The 17,948-nt window shown below is 41.5% G+C and overlaps 1 protein-coding gene across 1 annotated transcript; it reads right to left on the reverse strand.

Moving 5' to 3' along the window:
* Positions 1-9,536: 9,536 nt before the first annotated feature.
* Positions 9,537-15,011, reverse strand: FOXA1 (forkhead box A1). Its single transcript, XM_024195974.3, has 2 exons — positions 14,610-15,011; positions 9,537-12,054 (listed from the first exon to the last, which is right to left on the reverse strand). Exons 1-2 carry the CDS (start codon positions 14,682-14,684, stop codon positions 10,792-10,794), a joined length of 1,338 nt encoding a protein of 445 aa, XP_024051742.2. The 5' UTR covers positions 14,685-15,011; the 3' UTR covers positions 9,537-10,791.
* Positions 15,012-17,948: the final 2,937 nt, after the last annotated feature.

The raw sequence follows: 17,948 nt of genomic DNA on the forward strand, positions 1-17,948 counted from the left end.
GGGAGGTTGTTTTGTTTTTCTAGAAGGATGCAGAATCTGGCCCTAGTTTAGAATAGGAACTGAAGGCCGATTCTATCATATTCAACTGGAACAGCAGGGGGATTTAAGAAGGTCTTGGTGACCTAAAGTGGAATTTGGCCAGGACCCCTGCTCTTGTGAAATGTGTCATGGGGTCGTTAATGGACTGCAAGTGGTCAGGACCTTGGTTTTTATGTCTTATCTAAAGGACAAATTAGCCTAAAGAGACAATCTCCTGTTTAACTAATACATGTTTCATAACCTTCCATGAAAGATTTAAAATATAAAAGATAACTCCCCTCATGAAAATGAATAATTTTTTAAAAGTCTGACTAATACATGGAAGCCAGAAGATTCTAAACTGTGCCTTAGCAGTTGACCTTCCCTCCAGTATCAGTTAGATTTCCCCCTACACACACACTCACATTTTCCCCCTAGCACCACCATGAAGGTAACTCCCCTTAACACTAGAGAGAATTGCCCACACAATTATACAATTATTTAAGTGTTAACTTCCAAGGCACTAGAATTTTAGCAATGATCTTTCCCTTCTCCCCACCTCCAAACCCTCCAACCCCCACACCCCCATTCTCCCCCTTGTTTTTAAAATTTAGAATAAAGGTGTCCCCTAAAGATTGTGAGGCCTGGCTTGTTAGGGTCCTGTCCTCCAAGGTACTCATCACCCCCAAATCCCATGGCAGTTAATGGGCTTGACTTCCGTGGGAACTGGATTACTTCCCAGGGGTGCTCGGCTCCTTGCTGAAAGTACTCAGTACCTTTTGAGGTCTGGTCCTCACTCCCTTCCTCCCTCCATTTATGGCTTGACATTGTAATGGGAATGAGTGATGGTTCTTCATATGAACCTTGCTCCAAAGACAGCCAGAAGGGTGCTAAAGAGCTGTAGAATAAAGGGACTCCTGTGCAGTGAAACAAGTCCTAGAGCTAAGGAGAGGGTCTTGTATATTGTACCATCCATATTTAAGGGGGAATGGAGTGGGGGGATGCAGAACTCCCCATGGATTCCACTCCACTCAGTTCTGCTTAGAAATCAATGACACCATATAGCCCTGAGGGTGAGTCTGGAACTCTGAACCCTTCTTTATCCTACCATTATCCGCTATGTGCTGGTCTCCCTGACTTATTCCTCAAATATTTTAATTACATATTTACCTTATACAAAGTCATAATCTTATTTAAACATATTTATGATTGGGGGGGTTGGAAGTGTGAATAGTTGTGTGTGTGTGTGTATATATATATATATATATATATATATATATATATATAATCTGTTCACACAGCCAAACCCCTCACAAATATAAATATATATATACACACACACACACTATTTATTTAGACATTCATCTCTATATTGCTTGGCTTTGAAAGGAAACCTGCTTGAATAACATCCGATAGAAAACAGCCACGCTGTAAACAAAGAAGCAGGGAACTCTTTTAATCCCTCATTTTAATCTAGTCGTTAGTCTTGCCCATGACCAAGTGGAGTGGTAGCTGAATTTGATCAGAACAAGGGTTGGCTGTTCCTGTTTTCCCTGGAAGTGTTAACGTTTGATTGAGTTTGTTTACAATCATTTGCCTCAAACTGTGCCGCATTTAACGGTCTATAATGTTTGATGTCAGGCTCTGTGCTTAGGCACATTCCCACCGCCCTGATCTCTCCTGGGCACACTCCTGAGTTTTGCTCTGCTCAATGGAGCAGCAATTTTTACAGAGTCCAGTTTATTGGTTCTAACGCTCTTCTGTAAAGTTGGGGTGGTAAGATTGGGTGTCTTCGGGCCATCCAGTGCAGTGAGCTGTAGGTACATTCATATTGCACTTAAATCAGGAGCGGTTAGCAATGGCAGGCTCAGCCGGATAGGATCCTTTCTCCCTCCTCCAGCCTCAAGCCATCCCGGAGTGCAGCATCTAGTGCCTGAAATGCGGTCCGTTTACATAGGAATTGCTGTAAGGTTTAGATGAGGCGGGTCCCAGATCCGGACTGCACCTCTCAACGCTACCTACCTATCTCTACGAGAGAAATGTCAGGAACCCCAACCTGTTTAGCGTCGGCTCCGCCAGCAAAGGCAGGAATGCGCAGTCAGACCACCAGCGCGCCCTGATCCGCACAATACGCCACTTAATACACTTCTGTAATTTAAACTGCCGGGGACACCCACTTCCAAGCCGATTTTCGATATAGGTGTTTTCTGCTTCCCGCCCCCCACCCCTTTGCCTTTGAAATGTCTCCACATCCCCCCTCCCTTTCTTCTCACCCCCTCTCTCTAATTCTAGATGAGTATTACTTTGCTCTTTTCGTTGGCCAAGCACAATTGTGTTATTGGAGATAATGAATTCAATCCCCATCAAAGAGTATTAGGAGCGCCTTGGCCCTGTAGTGGCTTTTTCAAACTCGGAATGAAAGGCCGGGAGAAAATTCTCTGGGTAGCCTCCCTGATAGCGGCTTTTGAAGTGAAGGGGGTCGAGCATTGTTGTTCAAATTTTTGTCCATAAGGCTGAAGAAAGACCGGCGGCTTTTGATGAGAAGATGAGAACCGCCTCGTAAGTTGAGCAACAAGTTAGATGGCAGTGTCTTACTGCTGCCTACTGCCTGTGGATAACATATGTCCCGCATTAATAGGGGCTCAAAGGGAACAATTGGGCAGGGGGGATACTAGCCTGGCTTACACCGGCTAAAGGCTTTTTCTCTGGACCGCTGTGCCACTAAGTATGGCTATTGGAGGGGAGAGTTGATGAGGTTCTGCCTTGCATGTTGTTTTTGAATCAAGCATTCTACTTGGCCAGCTATTTTGGTATGGAAGGGCAGAATGTTTCTTACACATGAGGACTAGATTGTATTGTTTCAAGGCAGGACTCGAGTGCACATTATATAACTCACTTTGGCGGCTGTAACGCATAGATTTGCCCCTAGCTGTCGGGTGGTTGGTTATCAGTTTGGGACCAGCACTTTTTTTGTTGGGGGCTTGGCTTGTGCGGTGTGTGTTTGATGTCGAGGGTGAGCCTGCGTTTCTTGGGAGGAATTTGATTTTAGATAGATATGAAACTGAATGTAGAGCCAGCTAGTGTATTGCGTCCCTTCTTCGCTTTATATGCCATGGTTACACAACTACAGGCTGTAAGGTATCTCCTTAGCTAAAGCAGACAGACAAGGGACAAAAGGAAAATATCTTAGTCACATCAGATAATCTCATCACTAGAAAACTTTTTGCATACATTTGAGTTAAGTTCATACAGTCTCTTATTCCAAGCCCCACGCTCCTCCAGCCATGGAAAGATCCCCCGCCCCCGCGAGTTTCTTATGCTAACGGAGTCCATTATTACTATGGAGAGTAACTATGGAGAAATCCAAGTTTTCATAAAGAGGAACCCCACCTCCTAGTCACCAATATGCTTACATTTTTCGCCAGTCATAACCAGAAGGGAATGTATGTCCGCGGTCAATGCATGGCTGGCTATGAGAATAGAGAGGATAAAGGGAAAGATGTATGTCAGCCACTGCACAGTTCGTTTCAGATTTAGATGATTAACCGGCGAGTATTTGAAAGTCTAACACACAAAGGCAATGTTTACAATGGCTATAGTGCTGCAGTGTCTGGGCCAGATCCTGCTTCTATTGAAGCCGAAAGGGAGTTTGGCAGTTGACTTCAATGGGGGCAGGATCTGCCCCAGGGGGAGTCAGGCTCCCAACTGCACTTTTGTATGAGTGTTGTCGTGGCAGTCGGGCGTTGGTGCTCGCATGAATTCGCAGATTCACAAGCACAGAATATGTGCGAGCCACCGCTCTGATTCCACTACAGTGCGGGCTTTATAAAGCCTCCTGAATCAGCATAAACGGAGACAGACCTCCGGGGTCACGAGGCACCCAAGTAAACACTCACTGCAGGGACATTTTAAATGTTCATTTATAACGCCTCGAAGAGAAAAGGGAGCCTAGATGTCCCTGCCTCCAGCTTAGGAGGGTGATTTCATTTCAAATAACGACTAATTCTGCTTTATTTTATCGGTATGAAGTAGCTGATCCAGGACAGAATCCGCAAGCAGAAATTAGTTCAATTAAAGTCACCTGGAAGCGTTCTCAGGAGGTCTCTGGGAATTATTGGCGCCTAGTTTACAAGCCAGATATTTCAGCTCTTTCGCCGCAAATGATTCTCAGCGTCATCAACTCTATCAAATATAGAGCTAATGGGATTAAAAATGGGGGAAGGGGGGAATCGCCTTTAACTAATCAGTTTTCAACCTGATGATAAATCACATTACTTCAATGTAAAGGCTCGACTTCTAGGGGAGTTTTGCCTGAATTGGGCATGGTTTGTTTCTGGCCATTCGATCTAGTTGCCTATGTACTTGGAATATAATCGTAGTGCGCTGTAGTTGCGGCGCGTTCTATTCGGATTATAGTTGCTGTAGCGCAAGAGAGCTGCAATGCATCATTGCAAGGCAGCTGTTTTCCAGAAACTGATGTTCTTGCCTGTCTAGCTTGCTAGCGATCCCCCCCACCGCATCATGCTTTCAGGGCTCCAGCGGAGAGTACATAGTACAAGGCTGAGACTTGGGACGAGTAACTATTTAAAATGTATCCCGCCCGCTGTGTGTGTGTGCGTAGGGGGGAAACACTTTTTTAAAATCAATTCTCCATCTGCGAGAAGCTGTTTTGGAGCAATGCGAAGATTTGAGAATGATGAGACATTTTACATATGTTCATTTGACAAATTAAAAAATAATTGTACAATGGTCAACAATTGCACCGAGCTTTCTCTTCAATTGTTCAATTTTGCAAAGCCCATTTGACAAGTGAAAATGACCCCGTCGTGCCATAACAAGAAAATTGTGTTTACATTATTTAAATTTCATTTCATAGTTTGGGGGAGAACAGTGTGAGGGGATTGAAGGTCCCCCTCCCTTTTTTTTTTAACCTCAAACCCAGCTGGATTTTGTCAGGAGACTGCATGTGTTTTAAACCCTAAAGACTGAAAACAAAGGTGAGGGCTGGTAGTGTAAGCTGTCCAAAGTTCAAAGATGTGAAATCTCAATGAGTTTCTATTTGAGGCGAAGAGGAGAAACACAAACAGCATGGAATGTCTTGGGCCAGAAAGTTGCACTATATTGAGAATGAAATGTGAGGTTATTTGGACTAATCTGTCTTTAACTGTTACTCTGTCACAAAGGGTAGAATAATTAGTGGGAAATAACCAGCCAGAACAAAGGCAGTGTTTTTCCTTATCACCCTTCCTTTTTAACTCTTTTTTCAATCTTTTGCCTCCTGAAAATTGACCTTTAGACCTTGGAAATTATAGACAATTGTTCATTCTATAGTTATTAGTTATTACGCTGTATTTGCTGGGAAATTTAGACTCCTGTGCTTTGATTGAGGAGAAATTATCTGACTTACAGCATCACCTGTAAATTTAGTCACTAAGTTAACTGATTTTTTTAATTAGTGACTAAATTTTATTGATCAGCATCAAACATTCTATACCCCATAACTCCCAGTTTATTGGGAGTTTTTGCCTTAGGAATGGAAAATCTAGCCTTAACTGCACACACCAATCAGTATCTAGAAGCTATTGTCATGTAATGCTACTTTGTTTATTTGTATATGTTTCCGTTGCATGTGTTTTTCCAGTGGAAACAAATTCATATTAAATATATATGTTACTACATGCAATGCATGCATATAAATCCTATATCCTCAGAGAACATTCCGCTCTCGGTATATAAGAGGGTAATTTTGGCTCAATATTAAGTCAAAATTAACAACCGAACGTGCACTAACAAGTGTGTTTTAACAAGTGTCTTTCCTCTCTTGTGTGTTTTTAAAGAAACTGTTTCCAAATTGAGTATTTTTTAAAAAATCTAGAACCACTATTGTTTCATAGCAAAAAGGAACAGTTATTATGTACACTGCTACTGCAATCAAGTGTTTTTACATATAATATTGCTGCAAAATCAACACCCATTCAATTGATTATTTTAAAGGCTAGTTATAGTTACAGCGGGGATAGTTCACTTAGTGCAGGATGCATTGGTTTGTATTGACTGATCATTGACCAATAAAAAAAATCAACCCTTCCCCCCAGTCATTTTAAAACCAGGCATGGGCATATGTTAAAGTGAGATGTGTTTTCTAGGATTTGACCATATTTATACTTTATTGATACAGAAAAATTTAAAGCTAAAATAACAGAAAATTCTATTTCTCTCATGATTCCATATAGCGGTTTTTAACTCATTTCTTTCAATAGATATCCACCCTACAATGGTTTTGCTGTTACACATACCAATATTGACCTTATAGATCAAACAAAACCGAAGGGATATTGTTATATTCCTTTCCTAATATCGATGTGTCTTTCTTCCTGCCCATTCGTTGATTCTCGCGATTTCATTCCCCTTCAAAGAAAAGTAAGGATTTCTCCATTTTAAAAAGTGATGCAAATTTAGGGCCTGATCCTGATCTCGCTGCAGTTACTAGTACAGCTCCAGTCGTCTTCCGTGGGAGCAGGATTGGGCCCACATCGCTTTATGGAGGAAAAAAATCCGTATTTCCTTTTAGACCTATGAAAATCTGAGCGTGTGTGTTTCTTCTCATTGCTTATAAAACTTGCCAAAGGTACGATCTACCTAGTGTTTTAAAATGATGAAAAAATTACTGGCACTACTTAGGTTGTGCCACAAGACACGAATCCGAGCCTGTATTCCTGACGAACTCAAAAATTCCCATTCAAGGAAAGCATGATCGATTTCCAGATTTGGATCTTTCAAACCATCTAAATCCACTTAAACCGTTTAAGAGGTTCCCATATATACTGAATTACTCCCTATTTGCATTTAATTAGGTTAAATGAACCTGATGGTTGCCAATAGTTTTAGCTTTCTAGCATGTGGTTGATTAAAGATAACTGCATTTTTAAAAGGCAGAAATTCCCAGATAAACTGGAATAATGTCCGAAAGTCACAGCGCGACTAATCCTGAATTCACCCATTTCCTTGGCGTCCTGCAAGGCAACAGGGCTAAAACACCAGGCGTTGAAATATAGTAAAATCATGCTCTATAGAATTAATTTGATCCTGGCAGAACAATAGAACTGGCTGAAAATAAAAGCATGAAAGTGGTGCATTGCACTCCTTCCCATGCAGTCCTGTCTCGAGTTTATTTTTCTGCTATTACTGAAGGCTTCTTGAGCAGACGTGTAAAGAGCAGAAGAAGCAGGAACCACAGAACTTGATAGCTGAGCATGGAGCAGAAAATACACGACTTTCCTTCCTTTTGGTGACTCTGTCTTGAACTAAACGCAAAAGCTGTATTCGCTATATTTTAAAAATATATACTTTTTACATGCTGGCAATGAATAATTTCCCCTCTACTCCATGTATATGGTTTCCCCATCGTAGTCACTGTTGCTCCATTCTAGAAAACAGAGATTCTAACGTTTATAATATTTAATGCATATCCTGGAAATATATATTATTTATAGTATAGACTGAATTATAGCTAGATACCTAGACAGCCAGATAGATAATTTTGAACCAGAATGGTCTGGTTAATCATTTTACTATACACACCCATAGTATTTCTACCAGGCCAATTACATCCTGGCTGTATTCCACAGCTAAGGTCTGAATCCTGATATTTAACCGCTGTGGGTCAATTTAGGTTTTCTGTGCAAAGTCCCAAAGCACTAAATCCAGGTTTTCATTTTGAAGTAGAGTATTATCTTATAGCACTGGTCTATGGAGGGAGGACTAGTTACATTCTACTTAAAATGGACTAGACTGTGTAGTAATTACTGGAGTAAAACTCCCTTTGACAGAGTGAGTTAGGACGGCAGACTAGGGCTCATCTGGCCTGATTTGCAGTGGTGCTGAGCAGCCTGGAGCTCCAGGCGGCATAGACAGTGTTATGCGTAGGGGCTGCAAAGTAATGTCATCTAGATACACCGCTAAACATCTCATGTTGCCTACCAGGTGTCGGTTTGCATTTCAGAGGGTTCTAGAATACATGATATATCATTTGGAAAAATCATTTTGTAAATCTATATTTGATCAAATAGAAGTATGTAGCAAAAGGTGTAATTTATTTCACTGTGTGTGTCTATGTCCTTACACCCCCGTCAGAGTACGGGCTTCATTCAGTGAATGATCAAACTATTTTTTAAAAGCCCAGAGCTGCTTGCCTTTTATATATTTTCCTTTCTTTCCTGGCTGGACCGCAGGGTTTGAAGAATTGGTTTTGCTATGGGATTTCTGAGCCCCCCCTCCCCCCAATTTAGTTTGTCTTCAATTTCCCCGACCAGTCAGGGGGCAATTATGTGATAATTAAGAGAATTACACAGTTCTTTTATCTCGTGTTCTTGTATGAAGTAGGCTGATCAAAGTAAAATCTGTTCAAGTTCATACCCCTCGCGATGATGCAGTTCACAAACAAGTGCTGCTTGCTGGGGATCAGCTTTTGCCAGAGCTGTTGTTGTTGTTATTGATGTCAATCTGAGCAAGATCTACAAAGAAGTAGGTGGACTGGAAACTGAGCCTAGTATCTAAGGAGATTAATGATTTTTGTGACTTAGAGCAGCATGTTGGTGTGAAGTTGCATTTAAGAGATTTTCTTCAAGTGTAACAATGACCAACAGCTTAATTCCTGGAAACTGCATCTTTAGAAGAATAGGTACAAAATGTGTTTATACAAAACCACACAGCTGTGTTGCATTCTAAACTGCAAACAGTTCTGCTGCATTTCAATACAGAGAGGAATGCACGCTGGCATACATAACAATATTAGCTATGACCAATTAATATTTAGGAACAGCGTTAAGAAGGACAAGCACATTTTGTTAAATTAGTTATCCATAGCTGGACTCGGAATCATCTGCATATTTTGCAATAAATACAGATTAAATATACAGTAGGGGGCATCTAATGGCATTAAAATAAAAGCATCCTCTGTTGTGGATTTTTACCGTTTGGATATTGTGTAAAATGTCAGTTTTACTTTCCTAGTAAACAGTACACACACACAGATATACTTTCAGTTTCTTTCCCGCCCTAAAATGACGAAAGATTCACAGCACCGGTTAAGATAATTTCTAAACTCTGTAATCTTAAAACTCTAAAGAAAAAGGATATTATACTTTCATCTAATTGCACTTTTTTCATAGCGAGTGAATTTTAAATTTGACGTGGCTGTTTATGCATTAATATATTTACTATATAGAGAGAGCTTGTGTGGTACATCTATCTATCTATCTATCTATCTATCTATCTATCTATCTATCTAATAAAGCAGATATCGCTTACCTTATTAACGCTAGCATCCCCATTATGGTTCACAATGTTAGAGTTATTCAACATTTAATAAGTCTTTCGTTTAAAATTATTATGCCTTCATATCCACCCTCTATTTTTATATTTTATGTAAGTTTATTATATCCTTCGCACATATGCAATTGAAAGAAAATAGCAGAAATCATTCATTGTTAACATTTGATTTATTTAAAGTCCTTAACTGCAAATGATCAAAAACATACTTCACTGCTTAAATTCTCAGTTATCATTTTAAATCAAAATATTTTTCAATTACAATCACATTTATAAAATTAACATTTTTTAAAAAAAATTCATGTGTAATTTTTTACTGTTGTTTAAAGCAATTTCAGCTGTAAAGAAAGAAAATATAAACCATGCAATAAATTAAGAACATTGAGAAAGCGAACAGGAATAATAAGAAGACCCGTCTGTCTATGCTAACACCGTGTAAAACTGTGGAAAGTGCATTAACACTGGATGAAACAAGCTAACAATGGCAATAATTAAACGGCCATAAAAAATTCTGGATGTGTCATTCTGAAACAGATATAAGGAGAGAGAGCTCTCTCGCCTCTTTCTTTGCGTTGGGCTAATATTCAATATTTTCTGGAAAAAATAACGTTGTTATACATATATAGGTCTAGTCAGTATACAATGAAGAGACTCAAATTAAATAATCATATCATCCACATGTTGAAGAGAGTTCCTGATGAATGAGAATCTTCAGTAACAGCTTGGGAGAGAAAAAATCCAACTGACTGTGACCTCTGTAACTTTATATTAAATCCCAAGACAGGTAACGCTTGGAAATATCTGGCCCAAATTCTGCGCTCCAAAGCGCCCATTGACATCAATGAGAGTGCAGGATCCGGCCCATCGCATCTGTGCTGATGCCTGTTCTGCTACCCGAAGAGTATTTTGCAAGTATCAAAAGGATAATCTGAGAAAGTAAATAGTTTTCTTGTTGCTTAGAGATTAGTGTTTTGCTACTTCACAGCAGTATTGTCCTTCAACCTTTTTAATTAAAAAAAGAACCTTATATGTCTACTTGCTTGCTTCTTCATCTCCGTATTGTTAAAAGTATTGCCACATACCTGTAAACTTGCATGAGATTATAGAGCACAGAAGGGAGGAGTGGGTGGGGATGGAAAGCACAAACAAATAGTTTACAAGCTCAACAATCTTTTCTTTCTCTCACTCTTTAACGTTAATAACACCCTGCAAAGGCTACAGCGATCTTTGGAGGGGCAGAGGCGAGGGGCGGGGAGTATGTACAATAGGGGGTTCGCTCAACTTCGCAGGAGGGCCTGTTTTATAATAACATACACAACGCGTTTGAATACAATAATAAAGTAACAGTCCTTTTGCACGGAGCGTGCGGAGACCTGACAGTTTTGTTACAGGGCTAGAGAGAGGGAGAATCAGGCTCGCCATGCGGGAGGTGACGGAGCAGAGCTAAGACGTGTTTAGCACAGGTCTGGAATACACACCTTGATAGTAGGAAGGCTCCAGTGCCGAGGGCTCAATACTACTCCTACCGGCCATGGAGGCGCTGCTCAGGGGCAGCCCGCCTGGGATGCCCGCCCCGTAAGAAGAATATTGCAGAGCCTGCTCGTAGGCTTTAAAGTCCAGCTTGTGCTGCTGTTCCGAGGAGGACATGAGGTTGTTGATAGAAAAGGGGTGGTTGAAGGAATAATGGGGATCGCCTTTCAGATGGAGCTGGGACTCATGGGCTAGGGAGTGCGGCGGGTGAGGGATAGGCGCCAAGGCTGGGACTGAGCTAATGGTAGAGGACGCCGCGGAAGCCGAGGTCTTAAGCTCAGTACTTGCTCCATTGTGGTCCATAGACGGGGGGCTGGTGGAAGGGTTGGGATTGGAAACGGAGGTTGCGGTTTCCAGCTGGGCGGGTTTATTGTGACCTCTGTGTAAAGGGGAATTGGAGCTGGAATTGGAGGCGCCGGAGTGGTCTTTCCTGCCCTCCTGACTGGCTTTGCCGTTCGCCTGCTTTTCGCATTTGAAGCGCTTCTGCCGGCGAAGGTAGCAGCCGTTTTCAAACATGTTGCCTGAATCGGGGTGCAGGGTCCAGTAGGATCCTTTGCCGGGTTTGTCGGGCGAGCGGGCCACTTTGACGAAGCAGTCGTTGAAGGAGAGGGAATGCCGGATGGAATTCTGCCACCGCTGCTGGTTCTGCCGGTAGTAGGGGAACAGATCCATGATCCACTGGTAGATTTCGCTCAGCGTCAGCATCTTGCTGGGAGCCTGCTGGATAGCCATTGTAATCAGAGATATGTAGGAATAGGGGGGTTTGGCATGGGGGTAGCTTCGCTTAAAGGTCTTGGTGTCTCTGGTCCTGGTGAGGTTGGACTGAGCGTACGCCATGGGACTCATGCATGGGTTCATGCTGGCATAAGGGCTCAGGCCGTTCATTGAAGCTTGCTGAGCCGACATGGCATTCATACTGGTCGGGCTAAGCGCTGTCCCCATGGCCGTCACCCCGGCAGTCATGCTGTTCATGGCGCTTGTGGAGCCAGCAGACATGCCTGCCATGGCGCCTGGGCTCAGTCCTGCCCCAAGCCCTGGGTTAGCGTAGGACATGTTAAAGGAACTGGATGTCATGTTGCCACTGGTAGTCATAGTGTTCATGGTCATGTAGGTGTTCATGGTGTTCATGGATCCCAGTCCGGAGTTCATGTTGCTGACGGGAACAGAGGAATAGGCCTACAGCAGGGACACAAGATTAAGAGAGGCGGTTAGCAGAAGAGAAGGCAGGACACTTTATGAAAGCGACCCCCTAAGAGTTCGTTACACAAGGGGCCGGGGCAATGTCTCCCTGCCTGCCTTACACAAAGCAAGAACGCCGCCGAACCCCAGGAAAGTTACCGCGGCGATTCTGGAGGCGATCTGACTGTCCGGGGCAAGACAAGACATTCAGGCTTCATTGAAACAGATTTGCTTCTATACCTCCAGCCTATTTACATATAAAAAGTAATAATATATAAAAACGAGTATTAGCTGACGTGTCTTACAAACGGCCAGCCAACGTGAATACCTTTTGCCTTTAATATTGTGTCATTTCATTACTGTAATACTGAAACTATGCTATTTTTATTTCCAGCTGTTTCGTGCACAAGGTAGTGGGGTGAGAAGGCAAAATATTTTTACTCAGTGTTATTTGGAAAAGGCGCTTGTATTTGTATCCCCAACGGCTGATGCAGTATACAGTTATATTACAAAGTTACGCTAAACTACAATCTCACCTTTTTTTACCAAAACAAGTCGAACACACACCATACTTACAAATAATGGCAAAACAATTGGCTAAAACAGGATAGATTTTACTCTTAGAATGTTCCCATATTGCTAATGTTTTGATTAGTTAATAAAACTAATACAACTAATAAAAATGAACAAACTTGTGCATTGTCCGATTAAATTTTAGACAAGGCTGAATTAAATTGCCTAGGTTTTTGCTACAAAAGAATCATCATATATATGGCTGCCATGTATTTGAATTTTTTGTTAAACAAGCTAATAATATGCCATTGCAAGAAATTCAGCACTTCGTGCTCAGACCGTATTATTTCATTTATACATTTCTGAAAGACATCGCGTGTACAGTTATTTGTTTTATATCTAATGTGTCACATTATTTAACATTAAAAACACTTCCCAAAGTATAAATACTCTGAATTCTATATTGTGTTTCCTTATGATTTTCTATAATCTTCTAATGTGCAATATAATTACGACTCTTAACACATTTCAGAACTGTTAAAATCTATCGGCAGAATTAGTAAAGGTATATAAACCGGTGCTAAATCTAATTTAATAGAAATGGGGTCAAGGCCTTTTTCGTTCATTTACAATTAAGAGTGAACAAATGCAACTCTGTTAAGTAAAAGCTATGTTTAATTATTTTGTTGATGGACTGTAATATTTGCAGCTACTTATTATAAGCAACCATGCCCTTTTCTCTTACAAGCCTGATTTTAATTTATATTGAGATAGTTATTTCCCAGAACAGTTTAAAACAGGAATGCGTTTCCCTTATAAAAAACTGTACAGTGAGTTTATTATAGTAACAAATAAGGATAAGCTATTGTCACTAACATAGTAAAAGGGAGGCTTCCAGAACTTTATGGTAGTGAATATTGAATACAGAGAAGCTAAGTATTTAATATGACTCTTATTTTCCCCTTCAACATTAAAAATCAGTGTATGGGAACACATATACACTCATATGTGTGTGCAAATATTTAGTATATTCCGCATTTTACCCCTACACATTTACAATTCTACTGTGAAGTGTCTCCTTTTTATGTACTAATCTGTGCATGACTTTAGATATTCTCTGTTACTTGTCTAATGCTAAGTGTGTTGTTTTTCACAAACATTCCAGTGTGAAAGCTACACGGCCACATCCACAAATGTGCAAACAGCAATCGCTGTTGTGTTTTAATCCATATTCCAAGGGGAGGTAATTCATTCCGTAATGGGGTTTTATTTGCCCTCTATCATTGTTCATTTGTTTATGTTTGATCCTTTCTTTCTGTTCCTTCTGAGCATATTGTAAAAATAAGAACAACATGGAAATGCAAAGGGAATGGAGAAAGAGACAGGTTCCCCGGTGCCAGCCTGATCCGACTCTCAGCAACGCCACCCTCCGGTCTCAGGCAGAAGCGCACCCACATTTCAAAAATCTTGTTGCAAAGTACAAACGACTGATTATTTTGCCCAGTAAACCACCAGAATTAACAGGTGAGGCCTTTGAAAACTGTGGGTAAAGAAGGCCTTAAAATTCAAGCTTGTCCACGGCGACGGAAGGCGCTAGTGTTTTTTCAAGGGTTTTTGCGACTCGTGGCCCTCACACTGCACCATCTGGAGAGCCCAGGGCTGAGGGCGCTCAGAGCTCAGGCACAGTCCTATGCGCCGAGTCAAGAGTTTACGGGGCGCTTTTGTGTGTGCAAAAGTACAAACGACGCCCCTTAAACGAGCTCGCTAACTCCCCCCTGCACTCTCACTCACTCCAAGCACAAGCAGCAGCCCCATTATCACGGAAACGCCATTGGGCTATTGGAAAGCGTGGCGATTTCTTTATTGCTTGGCCGGCTTCAGTGTTGGAAAAGGCACGTTTGCACTGGCAGGATCTAGAGTGCAAACCGCTTCCCCATATTGTTACACACACCCCCAGCCCCCCAGCCCTCCCTCCTCCTCCCCTCGCCCGCTACAGTGGCTCAGGGGCAGCAAACAAGGAGCTCTTATGATTCACTCACCTCCTGATTGTCGGTGTAGTAGCTGCTCCAGTCGCTAGTTTCATGCCCTTCCATTTTCACAGCACCTAACATCATGGAGCCAACCTGCCCGGTGTAACCATCCAGCCTTTTTGCAAGAGACAGGCAGCAGGAAAGGGAGCGTGACACAGCCCCAGCCTAGCAAGAAGCCAACTCACGGGGTGGGGGGGAGGAAGGGGGTTGAGATCTGGTCTATAATAAGCCAAAAAGGAGGCAAGGAGCGGTGTGGGTCGAGACACTTGAGAAAGTGAGGAAGTGCCGGCTGGGATATGAGTGGAGTTGAGCTGATGTGGATCTTACGTCGCAGAAGTGCCCACCTCCTCCTCCTCCTCTCCCCATTTGTCCGCCGCACAAAGACGTTCGCACCTACAAAGCCGGAGATGCACCTGCAAACAAGGCAGTTCCACTCGCTTGCAACTCCCCCGGGGCGTCACTTTATTTGCAAAGCAGTGTAATTGGTTTAAGCTACGGGGAAAGAAGGAGAGACAGAGGTGGGAGGAGGGATGGGGGGGGGAGTGGAGAGTAGGAAAGGAAAATACCCTCCTTTCAAATGGCCAGTAGAAATGCTAGCAGGGATCGTTGGAAATTACACGAAGTAGATAAGGAAGGGCAGCCCCCGCTGTTTGAATAGAATACAAAAGGCCACCCATCCTCCAAACCCGGAGATTACCGGGCTGTGTTTACTAAAGTACAGTAGATGCTCCTTTAACTTGGCGACCGGCATATATTTCGAAGTACTGATTGAGCACTGCAGCCAGCACACACCAAGAAATGAGAACTAGTCTTATGACCACATCACACAATACTTTCTACCCCCACCCCCTCGCCTCCCGACTCACCAAGGCAAATAACTTTGGTGCTTCCAATTTCACTCAAAGTTCTAGAACATATGTTTCCAAAATTCTATTGACATGTTCATGGGCTAAAGCCTGTCCAGTCCTTCATACAAGGTTTCTATGTAGCTGTATATTTTATTATTCTCTTTTACTGTGTCACACGTTTAGAAACCATGCCATGTGAGTCACAGCGGTGAGGCATGACGCTAAGCCACCCAATAAACACGAACACCGTCTTGAATGCGGATCCACTGACATTAACCTATATTTGACAAACATCAGGTGAGTCACTGAAACCATTTTATATCTTTGTTATAGAAAGTATTCAGCCCAGAAGCTTGCTTGGAAATAGTCACCCAGTAACAGTGATAATAATGAGTAGCGGATTAGTAACTTAAATTGTGCATTATTCTGACTTCTCATAAGAAATGCGGGTGCCTGCCTGATAATGGGCTTACTTGGCTAAAAGGTGAAAAAGCACATGAGCGATCCATCCAGCCCTTGTAGGGGGGTGAACTGGGTGAACTAAGATATCAATTTCTAGCTTTTGTGATTCTCTGATCTGATGTCAAGATCACAGACTCTTCTTGGGTTTCTTAGCAACATCCTTTATGTTTGTCCCGATGACAGAACTTGTATTACTTCGTAATAAAAAGCCTTCGGGGAAAGGCAGGGGGCCGGGAATAAACCACCTTACAATTTCCTGGGCGTTTGAAAATCGATTATATACGAAACATAGCAAACAGATTAAAAATACACAAGTGATCTGAATTTCTTTACCAGTTGTTTATCAGATGGGACATGTACAACGGCTTTTGGTTGCCTCCACATTTAACTGTCCTTGTATTTTTTACTAATACTGTGCTAAATTCTCGTGCATCACACCTTAAACAACTTTCTTATTGAAGTACCTAAAATAAATTAACATTCTAATATATAGTCTCATATATAATATCTCTGCTTTGAAGAAATAGGTTTTAACTTGTCTAGTAAACGCGTTGTTATCCCTTTCTTTGTTCTTTTTCTTTCCCTTTTTTCTTTAAATCTGGCAACAGAATTAAATTAAATCCTTGAAACAAACAAAACTCTGAAATCAGCAGGCGAGAACAAGGGATGAAAATGTGCCGTTAAAGAAATAAAAAGATAAAGGCATTGGATTACAATCCGCTTTTTAAAATGGCCCCACTGTAAATAAAAGATTTAGGTTGAAACAAAATCCACATGGAACGTACTAAGAGACAATATCATTAAACAATGCAGTATCTATCTATCTATCTATCTATCTATCTATCTATCATATGAGTACTAATCAATCTATGAATTAGTACTTTTTGAGTCATTTGTTTATTTCAATATTTTTGGTTCTATTCGGATAACATACAAGTACACACAAATGCACTATGAAACTGGCGGGGTTTTCAGCAGCAAAAGGTCCTCTCTTTTTCAGATGACTATACTACAAACTATTCTTCGTTTGTGTGAGATAAGCAAGATAGTATCCTATTTTCCGCAGCAATGTAATTCTAGTGAACAACTGCCTAAATATATTAGCTCCCAAAAGAGATCAGCGAAAACCCACGAAAAGAAGATGACTGTCGACGCCACGTTTGCGAGATACACGTGCAAAAATATATAGAAAAGTCACAAGGCAAAGTGTAGGAGAAATATTAGCTGGCTCAAAAGTCAACCTGTTTAAAATTACATTCTCCGTCCATCTAAAAAACATAAGCAATGATATCAGCACATACAACTGATTAAAGAATCAGCCCCCTTTTAAATAGTAGGTTTCCTCTACTGAAAGGCAACTGTAAGACAATTTTGTTTCACTGAAATTATAGGTGTACAGGAGACTTATTTGATTGAACAAAGTCACAGCGCCTCCTGTTGTCCAGCTGCTACGTCAAACTCACAAACCTGTTTTAAACACAGCTACTGGGTATAATAGCACATGAATAAGTGCAGTTTATAATCTTCTTACAACAGTTTTCACTTCTACAAATCAAGCTGCCCGAGGCAAAGAATCGGCCGCTACTGGAAATTCCCGCAATGCCCACTCCCCTTTACTGCACTGCAGCCTGCTGTTTGAGAGACTGGCTTCCAATATACTTTTTTGAGTGTAGCGGTGGATCTAACCTTGAGGATCAGGGCGTTATCTTTTGCGAGTATTTAAAAAGAGTACTTTTCAATTGATCGCTCTAGCTAGCTAGCTGTTGAAACTCTATGTAATAACATGCCTGATGATCTGGACGTCAACTGCATACTTTTAAGTCACTTTAGGCAGGAAAGAAAGGAGACTTCTTAAGATGTGAGTGGGTGACTCCAGATACAACCTCTTGGGATGAGTCTAGTTGCCGAAGTGTGTTTGCTAGGCTATAACAGTGTATCCCTGGTTCAAGTGATAGGGTTCCTTCCCTCTTATCGAACTAGTGCGGATTATGCCTATTTATAACGAATCACTGAAATCATTTTGTTCAAAGATAATTTG

The sequence above is a fragment of the Terrapene carolina genome, unplaced genomic scaffold (assembly GCF_002925995.2).
Source record: "Terrapene carolina triunguis isolate 2854851 unplaced genomic scaffold, T_m_triunguis-2.0 Scaffold96, whole genome shotgun sequence".
Taxonomy (NCBI): domain Eukaryota; kingdom Metazoa; phylum Chordata; order Testudines; family Emydidae; genus Terrapene; species Terrapene triunguis.